Source organism: Drosophila obscura, unplaced genomic scaffold (genome assembly GCF_018151105.1).
Source record: "Drosophila obscura isolate BZ-5 IFL unplaced genomic scaffold, ASM1815110v1 contig_151, whole genome shotgun sequence".
NCBI classification, from domain to species: Eukaryota; Metazoa; Arthropoda; class Insecta; order Diptera; family Drosophilidae; genus Drosophila; species Drosophila obscura.
In genome coordinates, this window is record NW_024542737.1 from 1394041 (window position 1) to 1412769 (window position 18729).

The window sequence follows — 18729 nt, forward strand, 5'->3', positions numbered from 1 at the left end:
TAATGAAACACTTGCTAAGATACATACATGTATAACTGTCACATGCACCCATGCTCGTAAGCCCACAAAAAACATCTCTAAAGTTCTCTCAAAACTCAAATTCTCTGGATTTCCATATCCCTGGTTTTCTTCAAGCGTATTTTTTTGTCATGGACTCGAGGACGAGTCTATATTGCGAGTATCTCTAAACGTAAGCACATGTACCACAAAACAAATCGAAAAAATATATATATCTAATTAACGTCTGTATTTGGAGCTAGTGGCGGGAAAGGGATTTTAATGTTGGAAGCGTGTAAGCGTTCGATTGATTGTGAAGTGACAAAAACTGAGAAATAATAAAAATGAAAATTCATGTGTACAAAAAAGACGCATACGTTTCACCGTATTTTTATTTAACAGAAGATTGGGATGGGGTTGAACTGGAACTTAAACTTGAGCCCCCTCTAATATTAAACACTTTTCTGTAGAAATTTCTTCATAATTTTCTGTTTTATTGAGTTCTTTTGGTTTTGTTAGACTGAATTATAACCTGTTTGTCTTCATTTCATTTCCACACAACATTTCTTTTGATGGCCAATAATAACTAAACCCCATATATGGCTATAGTTTTCCTCTTTCCGTTTTTTTAGATATTATTTTAAGTTAGTTTTGCATTATTCCTTTGCTTTTCTAGAGGCTAATTTAACATTTGTATAGGGAAATAATAAGAAGAACGCGCTGGTATAATTGTATTATTATTTTGGAAGTGTATTTTATTGATGCACTGCAATTTACAAATCGATTTAGAAATAAAACATAATAAATTCTAGGCATAACATAAAATATTCCATATTCAATATTCAAAATTCAAAATTGCACAAAGAACGAACCCGAGAACGATGCATAGAACAAATCGATCAAACGAGACGGGAAGCTAGGGTCCAAAGTGGAGGAAGAGTTGAGTTGGTTGATGACCCGATTTCCTACTAACTGGATGGAATGTTCTTACTATATGTGTATCTATGTTTCTGTATTATGTTTTCGTGTGTGTATGTGTGTGTGTGTGTGTGTAGGTTTTCTATAATTTAATTTATCGCCTTTATATATAAATTTTCATAATCATGTTTTCGCTAAATGGTTTCGACTCAAAAAACTCTTCGTTTTTTTTGGGGCAAACTCTTATTCTTTTTGTGGTTTTTTTTTTGCGCTGGTTAACCTTAGATTTAGGTTTTAGACTGCAAATGCTATTATGTTTCTGACGATTTCATATAAATATAATTCTGGTTTTAATTATTAATTTATTATTATAATTACTCATTATCGTTTATTATTTGTATTTTTTTGTGGCTTTTCGCTTCAATTTCTCTTTCCGCCATACATTACATATATATGGTACATATACATAAATTGAATTCTGTATATATGAATTTGTTGCTCCTGCCGTATATATTTGTCGCTTTTGTTTTGTTTTGTTTTGTTTTGCTTTCTTTTATATAAATTGAAAACTTAATTGTAAATGTAAAAATGTTAAAACTACATTCAATTATAAATAATGTTGGTTTTCTCTTTAATTCTCTTCGCTTCGCTTCGTATTATTTATATGCAATTTTCGCTCGTTACGTAGTAATATTTATAATTAATATTAATTAATTAGCATAGTTTACGTTACGTGTATGTAATTTTTAAAGCAATAACAAGCCATTTCTTTAATTTCAATTATTCTCTTTACTAATCATTGTGGAATTAATCGCCTTTGTTTCATTTATATATCTTTATTGTTTTGGGATGTACTAATCATGCAAATTGCTTCTCCACCGATGAACCGCGACTCTGATTTTATAAATTCACTCGATTCCCATTCCCAATCCCATCCCTCATCGCTGCATGGAAAAAGTCGGAATTCCTTTTTCTAAGGGGTTTTGTTTTGCCCCACATTCTCCTTTAAATATTTCACAAAAACTTTACAAACTCGCTGAGGGAGAAGGCTGGTGGGGAAGAGAGAGGGAGAGAGAGAGAGGGACGCATGGGATCCTCGGCCATTGCACCTTATGGATGACGGATAATGGAGGCTAGATGCTGGATTCTGGTTGCTGGATGATGTGCGACAAATGCCATTTTATTACCCCGATGTGTTGTTATAATTATTTAATCTGTTCTCTTTTTTGTTGTATCCATGTGGTTGTTGTTTTGGGGGGTGTTTGTGTGTGTGTGTGTGTGTTTACTCCTTGTTACATATATGTATATAAAAATTAAGATTATAATTATTCGCTAAAAACCTCTAAAATGTACGCCGTGTTAAAGCATTTAGAAATCGCAAAGAAAGTCCCACGCATCGCATCGACCCTCCTCCTGGCCCTCCAGATCCAGATCCCCATACATATATCCATAGTTGTGGCTCACTCGTGTCAGTTTATTACAAAAACGGTATCAAACGCGCCATCTTCAGCGCGTTGTCCAGGAAGCCGCTCCACATGTCGTTCAGGCGCTTCGAGCGCGACATCAGGAAGCGCCAGGTGAGCAGCACGGCGACCAGTTTGGTCAGCTGATGCAGATAGTAGAGTCTGTCGGAACAGTCAGAGTGTTAAGGGCTGCCTTGCATGGGTTTTCATAGTATTCAGAGCTCACCTGACCATACGCTTTCTGCTGTCTGGCAGCGACTCGGGCCGCTGCTTGAACAGGAACTCCCTGAAGCCGAGCACATAGCGCTCGACGTACTTGTCCCAGTGTATGTGGCGCACATCGAACACAAAGATCTCGCGATCCTTGGGGCTGAGCGTGTGCAGCAGAGCGTGGACGTTGTCGTCCTTGAAGCGCCATTGGCGTGTGGCAAAGTACTCTAAGCACTCCACAGCTTTGGCAATTTTATTTTGTACGTTGACAACGCTGCGGAAAAGGACAAATGAAAATGTGTTAGAGGGCATTTGATCTTCGCTAGGACTGCCGTTGGTCAGGGCGATAGGCGATACTCACAATGGCTTCTTGCCCATCAGGCGCGCCACTCCATCCACTATGTAGGCCGGTAAAAAGTGTTTGACTATGCAATTCAGCGTATTCATGGGGCGGTTCATGCGCAGCTCCCCAGTTGGATACCACAGGCAGCCCTCTGTGTTGTGAGTGGGGGGAATAGGAATAGATGAATGTGCAATTAATGTTGGGTAACGATTTCGTATCATATTTTGGAAGATGGCCTCACCCAAGGGATGCTTGCGCACACTGCACATGGCGTACTTGACAAACTCCGACCAGATGAGGGGATTGCGCTGGCCGGTGCAGCAATTGTATATGAGTAGATTATTGGATTTATGCGTCGCTGTGCGCCAGGCGGCGGCAATCATCAGATTAATCACAATATCGACAGGTACCATATCGGCCACATAGTTCTTCTCGCACATCATCGTGCGGAACATGCCCTTGGCCAGCGCCGAGACCAGGCCCGTCGGCCCATTAAAGTTGTCCACCCAGCCAGCAAACGGCTCGTTCAGGCTGGCAGTCACTGTGATAATTGGGGGGAGAGACAAATAATGTGGAACCATTAATGTTAGCATTAGCTGAATTCCCGCTGCTGATCTCATCTCGTCTCATATCATCTGGCACACTCACCAATCGATGGCCTCACAATGGCAACGGGCAGATTACCAGCCTCCTTAAGTAACATATGCTCCGCTAAGGCTTTTGTAAATGTGTACGTATTGGGGCGCTTGCCAATCAGACGCGGTGTAAGCTGCAAAAGTGCAAGAGCCAGGCATGGGTTACAGGATTCTACAGGTTCAACTTATGAGAGGAATGACGAAGTATACCTGATCGAGTATATCCTCCGGAAGCCAATTGATTAGCGAGATGATGTCGTCGGGATTGTAGGGTGGTGCATAGATTTCCTCACACACATCGGTTCTATCGCAATTGCAATAGGCAGTGGAGACATGGATAAGCGCCTGTAACAAATGAATCAGCAGCCATTAGAGGGATCTTCCTTTGGAGGAACTCATTCTTTGGGGCTTACGTCCAGCGACAGCATGCGATGACACAGCTCGACCAAGCGTTTCGTGCCCAGCATATTGATTGTGACAGACAGTTTGAGCTTCTCATCGAATTTCACAGTGGCAGCCGAATGAAAGACAACGGAAACGTTGCGACATAGTAGATTCTGAGGAAAGGTAGAAGGTTAGAAGATCATCGATCAACATAGAGGACCCGACCCCAGGCCGCATCTTACCTGATCTTTCTCTGAGATTCCCAGCTCCTCGGATGTTATATCCCCCGAGATTGGTATGACTTTGCTTAATTCCTTGGGCTTCTCGCGACGCAGTGATTCAAAGAGCTGAAAGTACGGGTCGGGGATTGCTTAGAGGGAGGTGCTCTTGTATCGATTTCAGCATACTTACTGGTGCATTCAGTAGTTCCGTGAGACGTGCCGACACCTCCTGGCCACGTTTCGGTCGTATCAGTAGATATATATTCCTTATGTCCGGACATGAGCGCAGTAATTTCTCCACCAGCACCTGAAAATAGTCGATTAATCATTGGATAAGCCATTATCCATCAAGCATAAACCAATAGGCGTTCATTACGCCGCCCCAAAAGGGACGCACTTGACCCAGTTCAATAATGTCTGCGGTTCGGATTGATTTTACCCTCGAATGGGCATTGTGGTGGGAGTACTGCCCATTGACACGCCCCAAAAACGATGTGAGAATTGTAACAAAATTAAGCGCCATGTTCGGGCTGTGCGGGCTGCACGGGTTGTTTGCGTTGTGGATTGTTTGCTTGGGGGCGTGCTCTGTACTGTTCTGCTCTGTTCTGTTGTGACGTTCCAGGTACTACAAGAGTGGCTCTCCCACCTCCCCTCTCAACACAAAATCGATGCACGAGCACTGCGAACATTGAGTTCAGAGTCTGAGCGGCGCCTGCTGCGATTTCATGTCATAATGACGCCAGTCAGGAACTCAACCGAGGACATGCAAGAAAGGGCTGGGCAGGCCAGGCCAGGCCAGAATAGGGCATTGCATATGCATATGCTTAACAATGGTTTCTACGAAAATTGGCACAACAGCCCCTGGAAGTACTAGAAGGGAGCTCGAGGAGCACGAGCCGCACAATTAGGAGCGCCTCGCAGGAGGCAAAGTCGCGGCATGCCACGCGGCAATGAGTCAGGCAACTCTCGACTCTCGAGCATTTCGGGGGCACCTAAGCGAACAAACGCATATCGGCCATAAGTAGCTGGGGCCAAAGTGCAGCCTGAATTTTAGGCTTGGTGTGGGCTGGGGGCGCACCCACTAACCAATTCAACCATTCCACCATTCCGACGCCTCGGGCCTGGCTATTGTGTTAATCAACAAAAATATTTGTGCATATTTTATGACTGAGAGCACTTCAAGTTCTCAACCAAGCCGAACCCGGGTTCAATAGTTCGATTACGAGTCAACAAACACGCGGCGTATGCGTGATGTGAATGGAATGGAGGCGTTTTAGGGGCCCACAAAAGTATGCAGTGAAAATGGGACTCGAGGGATGGCGGATGTGTAGTGTGTGTGTGTGTAGGGAGTTTGACAGTACTTTGAGGCAGGTTCCATCTTACACAAAACAAAAGAAACGACGAGAAACCTCTGATATGTTAAGGAGAGTACCCTTGGAGACAGATGTCTCTGGAGCCTCTACTCACCTTTCCCATAAAACCAGTTCCGCCTGTGATGAAAACACTGCGTCCCGCAAAGAACTGTCCGACGGGCACGTAGCTGCTGTCGTCTGCGCGGTAGCGCTCGTACGGCGACTGCAGGCCGTTGCTGTTGGGGGGCAAGGGAAGGGCCGTCGATGCTCCTGCGCCGGAGAGGATGCCGGCCATGGCTGCCGCGGGGGAGATTCCGCTGCCGCCGGAGCCGGGTACGGACACGTAGCCGGAGGAGGCAGCCGTAGATGCGGCTGCATGGGTTAGTCCATTGGTGCGCGGCTGCTGCTGCGGCTGCTGGTGCGAGGTCAGGCTCCCGTTTAGGAGCTTGGCATCGTGACTCTGTGCGGGATGCGGGGACTGTTTCAGGCTGCCGATGCTGCCGCTGCTATTGCAGGTGTCCGTTTCTGTTTTTTTAACGACCGCGTGTGACATGTTCGATAGCTGTTCTGTTCCGTCCGTCTTTTAGTATAGTATTATTATCCGTTTGATCCTCCGCTTAAGTTAAATTAGGAAGCAGTTTTTGTCATTTGCAGTGTGCGCTCGAGTTTCCTTCTTCAAATATTTGGAAGTAGCTTTGTTCACCGATTTCTTCGTTCTAAATGGAAGCCTTCGTGTGGATCGTGTCGATCGTGCCGTGGAAATTATGCAATTAAATCTGTGGAATATTGTCCGGAAAATCTTTGTGCCGCCCTTGAGCGCTTGTCCATGTTTCTACAAGTCGCTGCTTTCGTTTCGTCCCTTACCCTGAGGGTGGAGTGGGATGGTATTGGTTGGGGGTTTTTTTTTTGTACAAAAAGAATTCAGCAGAAGGGTCCTTATTTGTGTCCTGTGTCCTGCGGGTGGGGTGTGTGGCGGAGAACAGAACCGATTTACCAGGGCTGTCTAAATTCAGTGGTCTGCAGAGCTGTAAAGTACACAAAAATAATTGAAATTGTTAGAGGCTTGTCAAAAATTGTTAGAAATTATAATGGGAAATAAATGAAATAACTGTGCCGGAAATTGTTGCACTCTTCGATAAAATGAACATTCCGATTAACAATTATTTTCGAATTCTATTGTACTACTATTCTGCTATGCATATCTAAAAACACTCTTAAATTACGATTAAATTCAAACAAAAATCTCAGAAAAAATCAATGAATTGAAGATATTTTATGTTGAGTTTCCTTCAAGGACACGCTTCCGCTGGAATCAATACGGGTTCGCCTTTCAGCAGAATTTTGCCCTTTCCACGTTTTTTGCATCATCCTTTTCTTTTCATTTTTTCCTATTAGGTTCCCTTTCATCCCTTTCCATCTCCCTTCAATGCTTTAGGTAACCTTCATCAAGCTTTTACGCTCAAGGACGCCTGGCTCTTTCTCCTCTTATCGAATTATTTCTGCAACCGACAGGACAGCCAATTAGCTGCTGACAACGAGATTACCTCAAACGGAACGTAACAGCAGCACTGCGCATAGTGCGTGTCTATTCATGTGTCCATCTAAATATCCATCCATCTATCTATTCCATCTATCTATCTATCTATCTATCTATCTATCTATATATTTATCTATCTATCAAAGTGTCATTTAGTCTCGAGAACAAGCTAAAATTAGTAACCCATTGAGGAGATACCGAGGCTGATTGGCAACCATCTTCCGCGCAGAGCTATGACGTCTGCAAATGGGGAGAATGGAAATGGTTTGGCAGGCAGCCCAACGTCAGGAAAAACGGATATTCAAATGACGGCAAAGGATACTCGCATGTGGATGAGCCTGGCCACAAGCGTTGTATAACTCACACAAGTCTCTGTCGAACCGCAATCGAATTTAACGCACAATAGAACTAAATATGCAAAAGCTTCTTAATGCCTAAGCGGCTTAGAAAGCGTAGGAGGAGCAACCACAACGAGAAACAACGGGACAGAGACCGAGAACGGAACGAATCCGACGCTATCGATGGCACTGACAGTTGGCGAATGCTCACTTTACGGCAGGCAACACTTCATTCTATATTAAACGATTTTTACACGAGACAAGCCGCGTCGAGAGTTGAGCAAAGCTGCAGCTCTCGCGGCGGCGACCCGCATGATCAAGTGGCACTTAAGAGAGTGTTACACACGTCACACATCTTGGGCCTAAGGTCTCCCACCCATCGGCACCCTCTACACACTGGATGCCCTGCGAATGCCACAAGTCAATGGAATCTGATAGTCAATTAAATGGATGAACTTCCTCTGGCGAGGGTAGCGCACTCAAGCAAACCAAATAAAAGATCTGTTCCTGTGTCGTCTAGAGTTGTAAAAAATTTAAATGTATCTGTCAACAAGCAATAAGGGAGGGGTAACAGGTTAAACAACACGAAGCGAAATAATTTCCTAAAGCTAAAAGGAAATAATATTCACTTCACAAGAAAAAAAAAAATAAAGGTTGTGCCAACAAAATACTTTTCGCTAGAAAGAAAAACATCAGCTATGCGAAGTCCAGACCCCCTTCCCAGCCAGTGAGAAGGGTCGAACCTTTGAACCCTTGCAGGGCAACCTCTTCCAGCTGCCCCTGCTCCTCCTGCTCTACGATCTCGGGACGAATGTAATTTACTTGATGCCTTGCTAATTGAAATTCAAATCAATTGCTGGCCAAATATTGATCATACCGAATAACCAGGAACTATTCGCACACATCCGTCGGATACAATGTGTGATATTTGACGTCAGACCAGACCCCAGAAGATGCTCGTCTCGGCTGTTGCGTCTCTAAAACGTTTTTTTCGGGGTTCAAAGCGGGGCACCGCAACTCCGAGACTTGCCCCGAATGACTTTCACTTTGTATTTTTAAATTTTTGTAGGTTTTTTCCCTTCCCTTCCCCCTCCACACTCCACGACCCTCCTTTATCTAAATTCCGCAATACTTTTTTTGTTTTTGTTTCTTTCGGTTTTGTGTATTTAAATTTTTGTATATTTTTTTCCAACTTTCGTTTTCAGTTTTTAAGTTTGTAAAATAAAAAAAAAATCTACTTCCACAGATGAAAGAAATATCTTTTGGTCATTTGCATGATGGTCATTTCTTTCTGACTCTGCAAAAATCCCTTAATGATATTTTTTCTCTCTCTTCTTCTCCCTCTCTTTCTATCTAGGAAATGTGTTAAGAAATTGGCACATTCGTTGCTGGATTGTTTGTTGGATCCGATCCGAACCGATCCGAGATGTTATCAAATCGTTTTGCTATATCCGCTGTTAAAGCTCGAAAAAAGCAAACTAGTTGGGCCAGCAGCAGCAGAAGCAGCAGAAGCAGCTCTATAATTAAGGTTTTAACGGACAGAGAGACGTACGGAGGGACGGAACCACAATCAGAGCGCTCTCATCACGTAACTGTAAACTTATCAATGAAGCTTCTTCTGCGTCTTTGCCGTCTTCTTCTTTCAGCGGAAAGAAACGGAGTGGACTCCAATCCACTCCGAACGACTGACTGGTTCCTCTTCATTCTGAAGTGAAATTTCTTGAAAATCAACTTTTTCTCTCTCTTTCGAATCTTTCTCTGGTTCTCTCTCTCTCTCTCTTCTTTCTCTATCTGTGTCTTTCCAAGTGCAACGAAAATTTGCGCGCCAGAGACCAGACCGAAAGGCAAATGAACCTACATATCGAACCATCGCTTTGGCCCAGCCACGCCTCTTCTGAGCCACTCTTCTCTCTGTCCCTCTGGCTGCCCCTCTCGGTTGGCGTGTTAACCAAACATGAAGACGAAAATGTATCTGCGTGTGTGCTGTTAAACGGTAAACATTCAACCTGCCTTGACAAGGTGGTTACACACAGAGCCAGTCGAGTCGAGGCGAGGCGAGTCGAGTCGAGTAGAGGCGGTCTTGCTGCCTGTGTATTGTCTGACCCATTTCCTATAATCGTATGCCGCATATCATCATCATCATCATTAACAACAATGAATTCAACCTCATCATCATCATCATCTTCGTCATCGTCATCGCATGGGACAACTGTCCCATGGCGACCGAATATCTCTAGGGTATTACCAATATTACATATACACTATTCCCAGTGCCTTTGCCTTCGCCTTCGCCTGAGCTGAGCGTATTACAACTTTGACCAACGGCATTGAATCTCTTTCGTGTCTTGTCCCATGGCTGAAAGACCCGTCTTTAGCGGTCTTTCCTCTTTGCGCTTCCCTACGCTACGCCTCTTCTCTGGGCGCCCTCTGATGTTTCCTCATTTGGAGCTTGTTGCTTTCGGATTACAAGTCTTTAGCACTCATACGAGTACTACCTATACCTCTAAAGGTATGCCTCGGATGCTTCCGCATATGTATGTATGTGCTGCATAAGCGAAGGCATGCATAAGTTGTGGCGATTCTTCTTAGGGTGTTAGGGAGAGGAAAAAGGTGTTGTGTTGTGTTATGTTTTGTCCGTTGGTTGTCAACCTGTTTGTTTTAGCAATTTGGAAGCCCATTCCATTTCGTTTCTCGCCTCATCTCATTTCGGATCGAATTGGATACAAACGAAAGTTCAAATATGCATTTTCACTTTTCAACAATGGGAGGGAGGCCGAGGCCTGTGAGCTGTAGCCTCCTCTCTCATTATGTAAACCCGTAGCAGAGCCCCATTTACGGCGGATGCTGCACGGCACACACACACACACACACACTCGCTCACATGGCTCTGCTCATGGCTGCTCATCATAATGGGTCTGTGCCCTCTATTCTATTGAACCTTTGAGTGAGTTTGTGGCGTTCAGCATTCCACTATCCCATATCCACTGACCACTGGCTATCCACTGCGCGGGGTCCATGCCATCGCCATCCTCGACAATGTCTGCTCTTACAGTTATCGTAAGTTATCTATGCTGTGTATGTAATTGAATAAATCTATAGAGGGTTGTGGGGCAATCTGATGGATAGAACGGCGCTCCGCTCTCCTCTGTGATCCCATAATTTGTGTCTTGATTAACAAACAAAAGCGATTTCGCAGTTTACAGCATAAAAGTTAAATTTAACTGTGTATAATGGGGGCCACCCCTCACCTGATGCCCCTCCTCCCACCACAGTCCGGACAGTCGGTCGTCAGACTGTCGCTGTCGGTCCCCCATTTGACGTAGTCACCAGATTCAGATTAGCTACCCAATTTAAGCGACTCTGCTCACGAGATAGATAGATAGAGAAAGAGAGAGAGCGAGAGAGATAGTGATAGAGAGAGAGACAGGGAGCCCCTCTTTCTGAACATCTCTGGATATTAAATAATTCTGCATTAGAATATATATTTGTCGTATTTTTAGGCCTGCCGCATGAGCCAAGACCTACAAGCTAAGAGCTAAGACTACGGTGTCTACGGGTCCAATTAAAACATTCTTCGAGTTAGGTTCCATCCTGCATGTGCGATTTGTCTAATTAAGAGCACTCTCTCTCTCCCTCCCTGCCTAGCGACTAATTTGAATAATCAACAACAATTTGGAATCGTTGCAATTATAAGATGAAGATTTATGGTCTCAAGATGGCACTCCTTTCCTTTTGGCAAGGTTTCTTGAGTTCATTGAGATTTATGAAGACTTGTGCGGGTTCAAGTTCATTTGAGATAACATAACAAAGAGATAACAATGTTAAAGGTCAAAGAAAGGGAATTCACAATTCGCCCTTTTTCTTCTGCCTTCTAGTCCCACTGCCGTTTCAAATTCCATTCGAAAACCTCTCCCAAAACCTGAGTTTACGTCACAGACTTCACTGCCAGCTTTCGGGGTGCCGTGTGTGCCCAATAAACAATCGATCAGAATGCCAAGTGAATAGTCGCCGTACCGTCCAGTCGTTGGTTTAATGGCTCCATAACCCATTTCCAGTAGGACCATTAGCCCATTGGCCGAGTAGAATCGATCTATCGAAATGTTCGCGAAAGTGAAAAAGAAATTTGTGTGTGCGCTCAGGTATCCCAGGCACGTAATCAATAGAAACACACTCGGTATGTCCCCACAGCAACTGTCCCTCTATATGCAGTCCATACTATTAAAATATATAGCCTATATGTATCTGCATATATGTATGTATATATATTCGTACATTTTGGCTGAGCTCAGCGCTTGCTGTCGATGCACTTGCGCATGCGTCTGTCTCTTGCGGCACCACCACCACTCTGCTCCACTCCCAAAAAATGTGGGTCAAGTCAATGTGGGTTCGCAATTATGACACATTGTACGAGACAGATATTTACCCCATAAAAGCAAAAATCGCTGTAATGATATTTGTAAATGTAAAAATTAAATAAACAATATCTCTCGCTCTTTTTTTTTGGGTTGTTTTTTTAAGGGTATGCCAGAGGGTTTCTATGCTTTTGCTTAGGCGTTTGTAACGCTCTCGCGGAAGCTTATGTTTCATCTGTAATAAGAATCTACATGTTTCATGTCTTATCCCTGCGACTTTTTTTTTGGCAGGGAGCTAACTTTTTTTTTATCTAACGCTTGCCTCTATTTTTCCCGAACTACTAGGGTATCTAAAATTCGACGCTTTAAAGCTAGATGTCATTCATTTTTCTGTTTTTTTTTTTTTGCAATTCGAGTATCTTTGTATCTCTGTATCCGTGTGTGGCCATGATCCATGTTTATTTATTATGCTTCATCGTCTTCATCTGCCTTTTGCTGGCGTTTCGTCTGTGTGCAAATTTTATTTGTAAATATGCAATGATTAATATTACAAACACCAACAACAAGCGAGGAGGAGCATTTCGAAAATATTTTCTGACAAAAACTTTCTCGCACCAACAGCGAAACGAAACAACCTCGGACGAAGACCTCGACTAAACCCTGACTGAGGATGGACCTGATGGTTGATGCTGGACTTTAGTCAAGCGGCCCAAGTATTATCAGCTCAGTGTGTGGCAGGCGAAGGCAAAACGGTTGCATAACCCGTCCCAAATATTTGCGAGACTGGGCCAGGCCCAGACCCCAACCCTACCCTACCCTACCCTACCGAAGCGTGCACTTACTTGTCGGACAAACAGAGACGCAGACGCAGAGGCAGACGATAGGTGGCGTTAGTGCGGCTGTAGACGCTGAAGAGATTCCGATTTGGAGATAATTTGACTTGCTTTTGATTCCCAAACACCGTATCTAGGTCAATGACACTCGCTTGCAATTCCTGCGATTTGAGCTATTTGTTGTTTTGATATCTGTTTTGATTTGGATTTTACCGATTCCTTTTAGGAGCACTTTGGGATGTAACAAAAGTTGATTGCGAGAACAAAGCACTAATCAAATCAAATCGACAACTTTTGTTAGTGATTTTTAACAATTTGATTTCTTTCGGTTTGACACTAGAGGCAGGGCATGTGCCGATCGTAAAGATAAACGCATATACGCACATACGCATACATATATATATATATGTATGGTTGTTTGTATGTATATATTTTAGTGGAATATACCTATACGGCTGACACACAAAACGGGGACTGAAATTCTGCTTAAGAAATTTCTCCAAATATTTTCACTTTTGCGAGCTGGCGCTGCTGCTGTCGGCGCTGACGTTAAAGCTGACGCTGGGCTGTTGCTGGGAGGCAGAGAGCTGCGTGAGTGAGCTGCTCCTCTCTTGAACGCTGCGCTTGCGCAAAGAAATCGAACGACCGACAGCGACACGACTACACCGACACCGAACCCGACCAAAGGAGGAGACAGAACGATCGAGAGCGCGGGCAACGAACAACGGGCAACGGGCGAGGGGCGAGGGGCGAGGCAGTGAGACTCGTCGAAAAGGTGTTGGGAGAGCGATAGATAGAAAGAAGAGAGAGTTCTATGCTCGCTTCGAGTGGCTTTGTTGTTCTTTGTTGCCTTTTCTCTGCTTTCTTCTGCGGACTGCGGTGGGACGCGTGCGCTACCAACGCCGGCTGAATCTGAACTAAACTTGAACGCCAAAGAAGTGAAAGACTTTATGCAGCAACAGCGACGGCAACAGCGACGCCGACGTGAGCCCCAACGCCAGCGCCGAAGCTGGCTTCGGCTCGGCTAGCGGCGGGCTCGGACTCGGGCTGGGCTGGCGTTTTATGGACGGACAAGAAAAACAGCCAAAAGCGCACAAAAGAAAGCATCGAGGAGAGCGGACACGTAAACGGGATGAGATTGGGATCGGAATGGATGGAGGCAGAACCAAGGGCAGCGACTGAGACTGAGGCAGAGCAGCGACTGCTACAGAGGCAGCGGCTGCGGCAGCGGCAGTGGCAGCGACATGCAACAAGCTTTAATTGAAAAAGCCGCAAAGAACAGTTCGTCTGTGGAAAAACATGTCGGGGAAAAACAACGATGGAAAAGACAGAGAAAGAAATCCAATGGGGCGCAGACGGCGGCCAGTGGGCACTGACATTGACCACTGACCACCTCGCGTTGACGATGACGTTGACGCTGACGCCGGCGCTGGGGAGAGCAGTGGCGGAAGACGCTGACGCAGACGGTGACGGAGACGTTGCCAGCACCGCAAAAGAGGTCAAAGTACACGCATGAGCTTCAACAGTATCAGGTATCGCTGCGGGTGCGGGTTCGTGTGTGTGCGTGTGCATGCATAATCTTACACTTGGCCAACAGCTGGAGAGAGGCATTGCCAGCAACAACAGAATGAACAACGCCAGAAGCAGCAGCTCAGCAGCAATTGAGGGAACAAATTGATGGACTGCCAAAAAAAAAAAAACACTAGAAAGAAATGTTGTGTCTAAAAAAAGTTCCATCACACATGGGAAAGGGGGGGGACCGGAGGTGCAAGAGGAGAGGTCAGGTTGCCACGATAAGCTGCTAATCGATAATGGTAGACGCTGCATTGTTTCGCTTACTGTTCCAGCATGAAGACATTTATATTTACCATAAAACTGCTATAAAAATAAAACTGATCCCGAAATTGAATTGAGATTTATCACACTAAGACAAATTTAATTAAGTAAATGCCTAAGTACAGATATGTATACATAGAAAGGGATCAACCTATTCCAGGGATATGCAGATGTAGCTTGAAATTTTCTATGCATATTTGTGAGTAGTAATTTTCAACTTCCACAATTTATGCATATGTACATATAGTATGTGTGTACATACATACATATATATTTTACTTATAGAAAACTAATCGTTGTAAATAAACCAGCTTATTAATTCTCAACTGAACGTTTAAAAAGAGGCTGTACATATTAAAATTTCCACGTGAGAAACGTGGTTATATATTAATGGGCATATGTGCATATATTAGCATGTGCAATGATTGCTATCGATTATCTTAGATATGTATCATATTAACCAAGTCTAGTGGACAAAGAAAAATGAAGCACGTGTCCAATTGATTGCAGCTTTGGGAAACCCGGTTGCAATTCATTTACATATTTATGTATGTATTGTTGGAAAGCATCAGTCTGTGACACGTGATTGGACTGTGAACGTTTATCGGTACAGTTATCGATCAATCTATCAATCTACATACAATACATATATCAAAACGTACAATGCATGCCCTTTGAAATTCTCCAAAATGGAAGTAGTGGATAGCTGACCCCATCCCGAAAGCAAATAATAATCGACTACTGCACTTTAGAAATTGTCCCACAAGCAGCGACGTGCACAAACATGCACATAAGTGCAACAACAACAACAGCAATACACTTTTGGGATCCAGAGAGCATGAGGCATGAGGCATTAGGAGTGTGCTTGGCATCTGCAAAGCAAACAACCCACAGAAATTACTTAAAAAATAATCAAAAAAATACTCATAGCACCCACACCCACAACAGCCCCCTCAAGGGCACATGACAAAAGCTCCATTTCTTTGGCTGTGGCTCTTTGGTACCCCCTCTGTGAGGGGTGGGGTGTGGCCTGTGGATATTGGCTAATCCCCGAACTATCTGTCTGCCACGTGCCCCAACACGAAACTTGCTAATTGGCGCCGGTCAATATTTGATTTTTTAATTGGTTTTTCATACATCACGTTAGCAGAGCCACTCGCAGAACTGCCTCCTCCCCCGAAAAGCGGAAACTGCCACACGGATCGAAGAGTCGGCCAAGCGTGTCGTTCTTGGCCATGTTTGTCCGGTCCATTGTGGCAGCCTCTTTACGTTTCTCGCAGTGAAAAACAACACACAGCAGGGCCCGAATATAAATGGTTGCTCTAATGTTTCGGGGGAGGGGGAAGTGGGTGGCTGTGCGGTTAGGACAGCCAACCATTTGCCTACTTTCAGGCCGAGCTCATGAATTCCAATACCAACACCGGATGTGGGAAATGGTCAGAGGAGCGGCACTGCTGGGGCACTATCACTCATTCGCTCCCGGGGGGAAAACCGTTCAGCACTTTTATCGGCCGAGGGAACGTTCTGTTTAGTCATATTGTATGTGATAAGGAGGTGGCCTAATGGATACTCTGCTTCCAGGGCCAGCCCTCAAAGTTGTTCATATTTTTTTTAATTACACAAAGTTACGGCATTAGACGGCGTCCTGTTGACAGCAGGCCCTGTCCTCGTCCTCGTGCTCGTCCTCGTCCTCGCCCTCGACTGGTAAATGGCAAACACTCATCCAACATTCACACACATCCCCATCCCCATCCCAATCCACCATCCACCATCCTTAGTTCTCCCAGAGAGCGAGGAGACAACGAAACGAGAAGGAAAATGACATAATGCACTTGAAATGCTATCGCCTCGATGTCGAGTGCAATAATGCCACTACACACACGCTCGCACACGGAGAAATCCTCCGATAAAGTATCTATAGTAGCACAATTAAGTCCCAAGTTTGCCAAAGCTCCATTCATCTTGGGGCACACTTTCAGGCTGCTGCGGCTGACTGTCCCCACCGTTCCACATAGCCGTCCCCTACCACAGGCACACGGCTCCCTGGCCCAAATTTTCCCATTTTCCGGGCGGGCTGCGGCTGTGGCTGTGGCTGAGACTGCGACTGCGGCTCGACCGACCACTACTCACTCATCATTTTTTATGCAATAGACACGAGGCGGAGACCCAAAGCTCACTTCCTTGGGTTGTTCGAGGCCGATATTTTGTATAATTTTTCACGCATTTTGGCAAACATTTTAAATCGGCAAATATGTGATTGTATTTTTAGGAATTTTCGGGAAACTATGGCTGACAGATACTGGAGGAAATATTTTTTGTGACCAACTCGCGTCGACCGCCTTGAAAATCAATTGGAAAATGCCTGATTCAGTTCGCTTTTTTTTTTGCGCTTCTGCTCCCCAAGATTATTCACGCGCCTGCTCTCACCGAGAGAGAGAGAGAGAAAATGAAGGGAGAGAGTGCCAAGAGAGAGCAGAGTGCCATGCTCTTTTGCTACTATTTTCTACTACCGTTTTGTCAGGGATTGGCTTGGGATCTGCCGGCTTTTGGTCGGCCGTGCCGCAAGGGTTGCTGGCTGGCTGCTTATATAATGTGCGTACAGCTGACTCGGCAGATGGAGGAGCAGACGATAAGATAAGTTCTTATCAGCTGGCTTATCAGCCATAAAACTCCCCAATTGGATCACAGAAAATTGATTTACTTCAGGCTTTTTTCCATTCAATGATAATTGGAATTGGAAATATCGTGCAGCATAATTTCAGGCCGTTTTCGCGCAAGCACGACCACACTGAAGAAGCTGCTTTTTCTCTCTTTCTCTCTCCCGTTTGATGTACGGTCTGGTCTGGTCTGGTTGGGTCTGGTCTCTCTGGGTCGCTCTCGCGAAAAGCTTAGCTTCTCTCTAGCGGAAGCGTGAAACGGATATGTCAGATTTTCTGCCAAATTTTTTACAGACGCCGACGTCGCTGTCGCTGCTGTCGCCAGCGTTTCCAATAGCGATATTCTCCGGATGAGATAATAAACCCAGCGACATACATTCTCCACTCGAAAGGGTGGAGGTGGAGCAGAAGGAGAAGGTGTAGGAGGGGGTGTCGGCACGGCACAGGCTGTAGCAGGGGCAGCTGACGACAGGGGCCTATAAATAAATGTTCGCTCAAAATGAACAAAAATAAAACATGCTCAAAACAGGGCAAAAATTATGCTAAAAATATCACCACAAATAATAAAAAAAAAATATCAGCGCACAAAACTTACAACAGGGGGACAGTGCGCCCCCCGAGTCATGGGCGTGTACATACCGGCACAAAATAAATGTGAGGTTGGAAACGATGCTCCTGGATGGATGCTGCTACTCCGGCGACGAGTTGAACTGAAGCTGAGCCGTTCTTTGGTGAGGGTGGGGAGGGGAGATATTGGGGCAGTTGTTGTAATCACAGCACTTTTTCTTCTTCTCTGGTTGTGGCTTGTGGAAAAACACTCGTTTGAGACACTCACAGACACAGCTTGGAGCACTTATTGGAGTCGCGTGGGCGTTCACCCCCTTTCGATTGTTTTTTGGCGTTACTTTTGCGGTTCGTTCTTCGCGCTTTCACGGGCAGAGGGGCGGGGGCAGAGAGGCAGAGAGCAGCACAGCTCGGAAGGCGACTAGCGACTGACGGCTGACGAGGAGCAACACCGGGCCTGGCCGCCTGGCAATTTTCAACATTAATAAAACAGGGCTCTCTCTCTGTCGCCTTTCTCTACTCTCTCGCACTTTCTTTCCCGCTCTGTGTAGTATGTAGTGCCTTTCTCCACCCTGCAAGCACAGCAGCCTGCACTCTCCGGCGCTCTCTCGCTCTCCCTGCTTTGGTGGTGAGCTTTGACACCCCGCCGTTGTACGGGAGCTGCGCTGCTCCCACTGCTATGAATTTTCCACCACCTTTGGCCGTACTGGGCCTGTTCTAGCGTGTTTTTCCTACTGAATGAAATCCGCTTCTGTCTAGTTCTGCTTCTGCTTCCTCATCTTCTAGTCCTCTTCTTCTTATACGCAGAGAGCGGATGCGTTAGTCGTCGCACGAAAAGCACAAGCGGTTCAATTAATAATAAACACACGCCAAAATCGTTTTTCTGCACTTTTTACTGCAAAAATCATCGCATGCTTCGTTTCAAACAGCCGCCCGCGTTGCCACTCTTCATCAGCTGTGGCGTTGCCACCTCACCAGCACTTTTGGGGCCATTCAAATTCAAATTTCAATTCAAATTGAAATCCACTTGAGATTGTAATCTGTCATCAATCTCGATTCGAGGCGGAAAACCCGATCTGGACGATCGTC

The 18729-nt window shown here is 45.1% G+C and overlaps 1 protein-coding gene across 4 annotated transcripts; it reads right to left on the minus strand.

Moving 5' to 3' along the window:
- Positions 1-2368: 2368 nt before the first annotated feature.
- On the minus strand, positions 2369-18053 carry LOC111076000 (putative fatty acyl-CoA reductase CG5065). 4 transcript variants are annotated; one of them, XM_022369569.2, is made up of 11 exons: positions 17716-18053; positions 5639-6548; positions 4362-4478; positions 4193-4297; positions 3980-4123; positions 3777-3911; positions 3580-3700; positions 3173-3472; positions 2950-3082; positions 2605-2862; positions 2369-2540 (listed from the first exon to the last, which is right to left on the minus strand). In XM_022369569.2, exons 2-11 carry the CDS (start codon positions 6074-6076, stop codon positions 2393-2395), a joined length of 1899 nt encoding a protein of 632 aa, XP_022225261.1. In that variant the 5' UTR covers positions 6077-6548; positions 17716-18053; the 3' UTR covers positions 2369-2392. The 4 variants fall into 4 exon arrangements, with proteins under 4 accessions (XP_022225261.1, XP_022225262.1, XP_022225259.1 ...); XM_022369570.2 differs by lacking the exon at positions 17716-18053 and adding an exon at positions 16550-16658; XM_022369567.2 differs by lacking the exon at positions 17716-18053 and adding an exon at positions 12593-12863.
- Between the last annotated feature and the right edge of the window lie 676 nt (positions 18054-18729).